Source organism: Galendromus occidentalis, unplaced genomic scaffold (genome assembly GCF_000255335.2).
Source record: "Galendromus occidentalis unplaced genomic scaffold, Mocc_1.1 scf7180000077530, whole genome shotgun sequence".
Lineage (NCBI taxonomy): Eukaryota > Metazoa > Arthropoda > Arachnida > Mesostigmata > Phytoseiidae > Galendromus > Galendromus occidentalis.
The window spans coordinates 1809067-1818160 of record NW_003805518.1 but is presented as its reverse complement, the minus strand read 5'-3'; the positions used below and the strand labels follow the sequence as shown (position 1 = coordinate 1818160).

The 9094-nt window shown below is 49.2% G+C and overlaps 1 protein-coding gene across 1 annotated transcript; it reads right to left on the bottom strand.

Moving 5' to 3' along the window:
- Positions 1 to 263: 263 nt before the first annotated feature.
- On the bottom strand, positions 264 to 3365 carry LOC100908707 (zinc finger protein 513). Its single transcript, XM_003748322.2, has 2 exons — positions 2756 to 3365; positions 264 to 681 (listed from the first exon to the last, which is right to left on the bottom strand). Exons 1-2 carry the CDS (start codon positions 3099 to 3101, stop codon positions 410 to 412), a joined length of 618 nt encoding a protein of 205 aa, XP_003748370.1. The 5' UTR covers positions 3102 to 3365; the 3' UTR covers positions 264 to 409.
- Between the last annotated feature and the right edge of the window lie 5729 nt (positions 3366 to 9094).

Below are 9094 nucleotides of genomic sequence, written 5' to 3'. Positions count from 1 at the left end.
AACATCAAAGGTCGGTTCTCCCGAACCGATTGAGTAGCTGCTAAATACTTGGTAGAGAAGGTTTCAACTAACATTTTCCTTTTCTCATGGCACAACATAACACTATTGCAAGCTGCGGCTCTCCGAGTCGTCCTCGTAAAATACGCAAACATGATTCCGACGCCATTCAGGAGCCCCGCTCGTGCCTAATCAGGGCCTGAGCGAACGATCGATTCCTCGTTTCGGACGTTGCCAGTAAGCCCGTCATACATCAGTTTGTCAGTCAGTCCGTCTTCCAATCACTCAAGACGACAATACAATAGGAACGCTAGAATTTCATAATCTTTGTCTGGAATAAGGATTCTGAAGACCTTCCGTACGCCTGACCACCCGCAAAACACGCCGGTAGCGCAATACGAACGCCTCAAGCTCAAAATGTCTGCGACGTTTGGGGTAGGTTGGCGCTCCCGGCAGCAGCCGCCGCCGCTTGCTGCTGTTGATGTATTCTCATGTGTTGATCGAACTTGTGCTTGAAATAGGCAGAGAAAGGACATGACTGACATTTATAGACTCGTCCGGGCTCCCGATTATGAGTCTTCATGTGGGTGGCTAAAGAGCTGCTTTGCGCACTGGAGTAGTCGCAAAGCTTACATCGAAAAGGTCTCTCTCCCGTGTGGATCCGGACATGCAGTTTCAGGTTACCTGTGGGGAAAGCAACAAGGAGAATACGTTACACAAGTGCATTGGACAAGTGGGTTGCCGGGGGCGGAATTTATCTGAACATCAGTTTGTCAAATCCAAATTACACAAGTAGAGGGTGGGGGAGCAATGGCGACCCCTCGATTCCGATCGACTCCGGGCCGAAAATTTATGCAGAACTCGACACTTCGTCGGGCATGGGACCGAGACGATTTTTCAGCCGCTTCATAGTGACTTGAGCCATGCATGCGCGTCAAAGGAGCATGTGAGTCCGCGACACGTTTGACAGATTTGCGACGGCAGCGGCACTTTTCTCGTTCGTGGAAGCGCGACAGGTGCCTCCGATCGGATCAATGAGTTTTACCCTGTCTATTCTTCTTCGACTTCATCCGAAATCGCTCGTGTTCAATTGATGACCAAACAATGAACACGGAGGCTCTCTTGAAGAAGAGCCTGCAGCTGCTATCTTTTCTTCTTTTTGATATTCGGTCTGTCTAAAACTGTTATATCAGCGAACGCTGATACAAACCGCACAGGAGGAGGCCCAGCTTATATTCGCATCAGTCCAATCCGAATCTACACGCGGCGGCCCCCCGAAAATAAAAATCAACATTATGGACTTCATCATCGAGCAGAACGAAGTCGCTTTCAGTCGTCGTCGCTGAGCAAACGTATTCAGTTGAATTCAAAATCCAAGCGCACAGGCGCCTCCCCAGAAATTCAGAAAACGCCACCTCTGCGTTGTCTGAACATTCTCTTCTTCGATCGGGTCGAGCTCGAACTGTTCGTTCTCTTCGACAACTTGTCGTTGTGTTCCAGCGCAACAACCACGAGGAGGCTCAACGTGAGCAAACACTCCTCAGTCGGTCAGTCTGACAGTCAGTCAGTCAGATACGAAATCTCATACGTCGGCGTCGGGGGAAATCCTCGATATATCGTATCGTTCTTCCTGCATTCCCGTATATCTCGCTGATCATGAGGTTCTAAGGAGTTTCTGGATACGGTCTAAGGTCTGGCGTAGAATCTCGATTTTTTAATCGAATCACTCGAGTGGCTCGGAGCCGAGGCTCGAGAGATTATAGCGCTCTACAGAAGGAGAAGACGCGGACAAAAGGCGAGAGAAAGGCACGCAAAGGAAACCACGTAAATTTGAAGACCCTCGATCGTGCGTTTACTTTTCGGCTGCCGCTGGAGAGGAGTTCACGGAATGAATTTGAAACGATTCAACTTTTGTTTGACTTTCAAGGACCCTCAAGCCAGCATAAACCGTTCACGACGACGATGGCGACGGCAGCAGCGGTGGCGGCGGCAACGACGCTGATGATGAGACTGGCTTCTCGTTCGAAATGCCTGCCTGCTTGCCTCTCTGTCTGTTCGCTGTATTATCATTCATACGGATTCTTCGTCATCGTTTTTTGCTCCGTCATCCCGTGCCGTCGGGTTTGTCAGCCTTATTCGTTGTCGGCCGCGGCGGCAGCATCAGCAGCAGCATCATCGTTATATGTACTTGAATTAACATGGCGAGATGGAATCCGCTCGCATACTATGTGTAGTATACTTTGTCTGACGATAAATCATTCAAACAGAAATGACGTACGACCCGCATTGTTCTTTCTGGAAAGCACGTTCCAGCTAAAGTCGAACGATGGGATTTGAACGACTCAGCGCCAAGAATGGAAAGATATGATTGAATGGAAACGCTCTGTCTGTTGTTTGTCCGTTCGTTCGTTCATTCGTCTATTCGATGCATGAGAATCGAATGAGCTGCCATCGACCACACCACGACGACAATTGTCGAGTCGAGAGGATACAGAATTTTCTCAGTCATATGGGGAGCCAAAAATCTCATACGGAGGACCCTGATTCTTATGGAATAAGTGAAGCGAGCCTCCACCAAGAGCATCCTCGGGAATAATGAAAAGAGAAATGCAACGTATGCGGTTTGGAAGAGGCAGCTCAGTCTGATGAGAATCACTCCGCATCATGATCCCCGTCCGCGTTTTTTCCCGTTCCCGAATCGAGTCCCGAAGGATATCTCAGAAGGAGCCGCACACAGATCAACCGAAAACGAGCTTACCTTTCGCGGCACATTTGTACGGACAATAGGGACAACTGTAGGGTTTTTCTCCGGTATGTGTCCTCAGATGAGTCTCCAGGTTGTGTTTGAGTCCCGTGCGGTATTCGCAGAACTGGCACTTGAAAGGCTTCTCACCACTGTGACTTTTCAGATGTGTCTTGAGAGCAGCCTGGTAAGGCGTCAAGTAGTTGCAGTGTTTACATTTGAACTGTTTCACTGCCGGCTGAGCTTCACTATTCGTCAGCGCGATCAGATGCTCTAAGTTTAAACTTTGAAGATTGGAGAACAAATGCAAATTGGGTAGGTTTTGCATCACTTGGTCCAAATCCATCGACGGCGAAATCATCGGCTCCTGCTTGACATCTGGAATTGAAGACTTCGAATGGTCAAATATTCAGGTGACGCGCTGCGAGGATCGATCGTGGAAACATTCAATGACGCAATATCTTGGGGAGCGAGTATCCAAGCAAGATCGAATGAAAACAACTCCAGGTCACTTTAACCAGAACGGAATTTATTTCCCAAGAGTCTGAGACGACGGAAACCCGCCGCTCTCGGCACTGTTCCCGAGGATCGATCTCGTCTACCGCGACGACACCGGTGATCGGATACCGCGAAACATCGAAACTCGTGATCGATGCGAACTGCTGGTGGTTCACCGCTGCAAGTCGTCGGTCTGGACGTCGCACCAGGAAATTTCACCCCTGAAAGAAAGCGGACCAACAGTTAGCGAGCCGTAATATTAGTCACATTAATAGAGTTGAGTCGCTGTTACTCCGCAGTGAGCGACATATCTCGATATTGTTCGGTGCTAGACAATAGGCCGTTTTTATCGAGTCGAGAGGGCTCAAGATTCGATATAACATTTGTAAGGCCTCTCGCATCAAGATCTCTCCTCAATTGCAGTCAAATTGTGACAGTCCTTACGGCTGAGTGAGTAGGCAAGCAAACGAGCGAGTGAGCCACTGCTCGGTCGACCGAGAGAGAAACTGAATGGCGAACTTCGATCCACATATTAGCACGTAGACGCTTCTTCGGAAATCAATCGATTCTAACGACTCTGGGGTCCCTTCTCGAAAGCATTTTGCATATCGACGTATTCATCCGAGCCACAAGCCACGTGCCCAACTAAGCACGAGGGCGGAGGGCGGACGCATTGCGAATTCACGAAAAACCGATACGAGGCTCCTGTCGAACCGCGCCTCGGACCGAGTCCGAGCTCGGTCGAAACGCTGGCCCGATAGTCTTGATCTACCGATCGTTGATGGTGTCGCCGCGAACGATCACGGCTACTGGAACATAGATATCACTATCCGAATCTTTCGATCGGTGAATTAGTTAAGGGAGAAAAACGTCGTTACGCGAACGCCGAATTGATTAAACAGAAAGGAGCACATACACACTAAGAGTTCGATGTCTGAGCCACAGGCAGACCACGCATCATGATAGTTGCTGGCAATTACCAGCGCTTGAGCACACGCCGGAATAAATGCCGTGACTAGATAAATCCTACATAATCGTGATCCCGAAAGAAGAAGACACCAATGGACATTCACCCTCCTATTATATACTTCACATCACTTTTTGGTCTCACCTAACCAAAACAGTGATCCCTGTAGGTTTTTGTGGACTGGGACTCGCTATCAATGATTTTCCCGAAATTCTTCTCCTCGAGAAATCCATGATTCTATCTTGCATGCGGGAGGTTCGCACCCAACATTATCTAGCGATGCTTGGACAGGAGTTCTTCCACCGAGATGGCCTGGATGGAAATCTCCGCTTCCTTGGGAACTCTAGAGCCGAAGGATCCGCTTTTTTTTCATGTTCACCTCTCAGCTTATCTATCGCTTCATCAGATATTCATGATAATTTCTAGTGAGACCGGATGTTGGTGGTCTACGATGCTCGAAACACTCGTCCGTGAGAATTAGATCGCTGTTATGCTCTCACGACATTTTTCTCTTAGTCAGTATACCCGTATCTGACCGGTGCCGCGAAGCCAATTCATAGAATTCACTCATAGCTCTGATTTGCATAACATAGGGGATCCCTCTGAGCTCTCACTTATGGGTGTAGAGAGCGGTGTATAGAGCCGTCGGACGATACATCCACAAGAAAAGCGCAGGATCTTTCCAAGAACACGAGTGGATTCTTTCCGTCGGAAGCTCCGAATGTCACAAGCTTATGTCTCGGAGTTCTCCCGCGTCTTGCATTGAAGATCTAAGATATACATTTATACAGACCGACGGTATGAGTGTGCGGTCAAAGGGTCGCTAGGTAGGCAGGTCGGTAGTTAGGTGAATCGTACAGACTGAGAATATATTGCGGGACTCGGCGGTGCCTATCCCGAACAATGTTCCCTTCGTAGCTTCCAGACCAACGAGCTCTCGATCTGACCTGACACGGAGAATCGTTTGTTGCTTGTGTATAGAGCCGAAGAGCCTGTCCTCTCCCTTCATATTGCACAGCTAGCTTGTGAAATCCGTCGAGAGAAGAACATCGCAATCAGATGCGGGACGCCTATCTAAAAAAAACTTGAAATCGATCGGAGCGAAGGCAATTCAGATATCAGCCCTCGACGGTGCGGAGGAGAATTATTTTGATTTTCATTCTGAGGAGAAGGCAAGAGATTCCAAGGCTCGTCTCAAAACATCGCTCCGTGATTCATATTCGAAACGACGTCGGTGTTTACATTCGTCGTTGGCCTGGTGCTACTACAATATCGTGGTCGTGGTCGGCCGCGCCGGTGCCGTCATCGTGGGTGATGCTTACAGAAGTTCAGAACTCATAAGAGCGAGCGTCGGAGCGTCGAGCTTGGCCGCCAGCGACAAAAGAAGAGGCATCGTTTGCTCCACTGTCATTCCGATTCGCGTTACGGAAGTCCCGCCAATTAATAAGTGTACCTCCATGTTATTCGTCACTATCGTCATAACTGAGAATCTACGCAACATGAGGAAAACATTCCGATTTTCATAACAACCCGTCGGCCATGATCATCGAATCGACAGAGAGAATCGTGGGGATAGAGAACGGGACGGAGCCTTCCATGAATCGGTGTATCGATCGGTTAGAGCTCGATTATGGAGTTTTCTCGACGAAAACCCCGCCCCGGTAACGTCGAAGAACGGAAGAGCGCGAGTACATCCTTCCTCGCATCCTACTAAGTACTCATAATAGTGATTATTACGACGATCACTGACAGGATCATGAGGATGAGAATAATAAAAAAAATTTAGTAACACGAAGCCGCGTTCCTCGTTTTCCGCATCGAGTCCTCCAGGCATTCCGAACAGATCCGTGTTCTTCATGTTCACTGTTCGTTCCTCACAGCGGTTTCAAGATTCAGATCGACGGTCATCATTCCGCGCGAGGATTTTCCATCTATCCAAGGATCTACGATCTCGAATTTCTCTTCGATTGGCTGCGCGGGGATATGAGGCGAGTTCGCGGACTCGTGGAGTCTCGAATCTAAAGGATTCGTAAACAATCCTGAGCACTCCGCCCAGGTTCCTCTCCAGCGTCATATTCCCGTCTATGTATACAAACGTCAAAACACATATTCTCGAGAATGTGTTGGAAATTTCGAGTTCGTTGACGGCCTAGCGAGACATCGATCCCCCGCAGACCCGAGGAGCCCGATCGGCAGCGCTGAAATTCCGATTGAAAAACCGACCTTGTCAAGCGATGATTGCATAAGGGTGTTCGGACTCTTCACCGCTCCCATTCCGCGCGACTAGAACTCTGAGCAGGTCGCCAATGCTCTCAGCTCGGAGCGGAATCCCCAGGTCCTGGGAGATAGGGATCGGCGTTTTCATCTCACGCATACTACACACGGACGCCGGACAGAGAGCTCATCTCCAGTTCTCACATACGGACCTGTCTAGGTCAGTTGATTCGACTCGGTGCTGTCGTAGCCGACTATTCGCAAGTCAAGCAAGAAAAGCCGCAGCCAGTTTTCTACCGACAGTCATCCGACAATATTTCCTCCACCCAAAAGCAGACACGCATTGGAGAAACAGAAAATGTGCCAAAAATCTTCAGCGAACTCTCTGCGGTCGTCGGTGTAGTGATCAGTCGTAAATATCCGGTGCCGGCGTCTCGTCCCCCTCTCCCTTTGAGCAAACAGCAAAATGTAAGGTTCGCCCCGTTCACCTGGAGTCGTGTCCCCCTGCGCATACTGTAGTTGCTGTGAGCCGCTCGTTTTCTTATTCAAGACCGACAGAATCTCCTGTTTCAGTTTACCGTCTCTTCGCTGGGATCGTTTGTTTGTCTAACAGCAAACGGAACGCTCGACTGAATTCTCGCTGACATAAGGACTAGGAAGGCGTTATCCTAGCTCACAGAACTCATATCACGGACACTGGAAAGGTTGCTGTTGGGGCATTCGAAACTCTGACCCAGATCACAACGGAAGGGCTGCGAGCATCGCCGAGGAAGAGGCTCGTTTTACAAACAAATCGGGTCTGCTTCCAACGGCTTCCGAGTCGGTCGACGATGTTGAGCAATCGTCTAGAATCAGAGGGCGGCATAGGAATTCATTGTATGCCGATCTCTCGCAGCTCCAGAAATCCCTTCCTCGCTCCCGCGGATTTCCCTGAGGGGCTTCGAGCCCCCGCAGTGAAGGGAGGCGGAACTCTCGGGAATTCCCTCTGCTGACGGAGTGAAATCCAGCAGTCTTCCATAATGGGGAGTTCCGTGCTTGAACTCGATCGAATCGGCTCCGCGGTATTCCTGTTTTCTTTCCGCCGAGCATGAAACTCGAGAGCTCACGGTGCGTCGTCAGTGAGACACCAAGTTTCCGAAGATCGATTCGTCGATCAGAAAACATCGATAATTATGACGTTTTCTGTAGGTTCTGTCATTAGCTTCCGATGCGATCCATGATGAATTAGTTACCCACTCGGATATCAAGAACCTAGTCGAAAATATTCGTTCGAACCATCGCGAAGCTCAGCATCATGTTGACATTAATTGACTTGAATCAATGAACGTGACGTTATCAAGCCGAAATTTGCATCGAATTTCAACGTCCGATGTAATACGGCTCCAGTTCCTACTGTTTTATCAGATTCAAGCTCGACGATACTGCCCGTAGTCGAAATGAAGGCACGTAGGTCCGGAGTGAACGTTTGAGAAGTACGACGTCCCCCTGTCTGGCACTTATTATAATGCTTTGGGGGAGGGGGGGGGGGGTTGGCCGGAAATACGATAACGCTCCATCGACTTCCCGAGCCTAGATCGCGTCGTCGACCAAGGGGCTTCGAGGAGAAAGATGAGCTGGCGACGAGGAAGACCATAGCCTTCGGCTTGGATGAGTGATTGGGAATTCTGTGATGTCATCCGTTATTACGGATGTGCTATAAAAAGGCTCGAGACGTGATCGTATGCTTCGTAGAGGCGTCCGATAGTTTCAAAACCTCCTCGACGACGGTATCGACACTGTCGCTTCTGCCATTACGATATTCATTTAAATAATATATCACGACAGAATTCAATCGAATCGGGGACGAAGAAGGGCAAGCCGCTTCGAAGGCAAGCGAACAGCCTGCGACTTCGATCCATTTGAATCACTGCTTAGCGTCGTGTTTTAATCAAAATTTTCATTTTAGAGCAGACAAACACGCTTGAACTCCGCTCAAGGAGGCCGGCGCTCACGCGAGTCCGAATAGCTATTCAACTTCATTGACGCAAGCACATACGAAATTTTATGAAAGAAAGTGCTGCGAAGAAATCAATATCTCCGGATGATGGACGTTCCGGAAGCGCTACTCGGTCGATGCGTTGAATTATCTCAAAAAATCACATGGAATAGATCAAGGGAATCGATAATTGAAATCCGCATCACCCCAGAGTGCTTCAAGCGATTTGAATCGCACCGTGCCTTGGAGCCTTGGATTCGATTCGTATGGAGCGCTCGGTCGCAAGAGCCTGGGCGAGGAATTTCGATTCGGATGGCAAGCGAACGCCTTGAGAGAGCGTCTTCGTCGACGGGGATTTCCGCCGCGAATGAAAAATGTAAATAATGTTTGCAAAGAAATGGATGAATGATTGAACGCAGAACTCGGAGCTGCACCCAGATGACTCGCCGAATGAGAGAAATTCAGAATATATCAAATACTTGAAAAGGAGAAGCATCGGGCAAACGAGCGAGCAAGCGAACGAGTTAGACGTTCGGACAAAGTTAGAAGAAAAACGATGACTCATACGTGTTCCGAGAAGCCGACAGCCAATTTAGTCGAATGAACTCGTCAAACACGGGGGATGAAGTGAGAACCAGAAACCCTGGTGGCCATGCAGAGAAAGTACTCCGGTACTCGATGCCTCAAAAATCGGAGCCGA

What these genes read in the sequence shown, in the direction of transcription:
- LOC100908707 (XM_003748322.2), bottom strand. Translation starts at nt 3,101, where the DNA reads ATGATTTCGCCGTCGATGGATTTGGACCAAGTGATGCAAAACCTACCC. An exon ending in GTACAAATGTGCCGCGAAAG is followed by an intron (nt 682 to 2,755) that starts GTAAGCTCGTTT and finishes CTTTCCCCACAG; the next exon opens with GTAACCTGAAACTGCATGTC.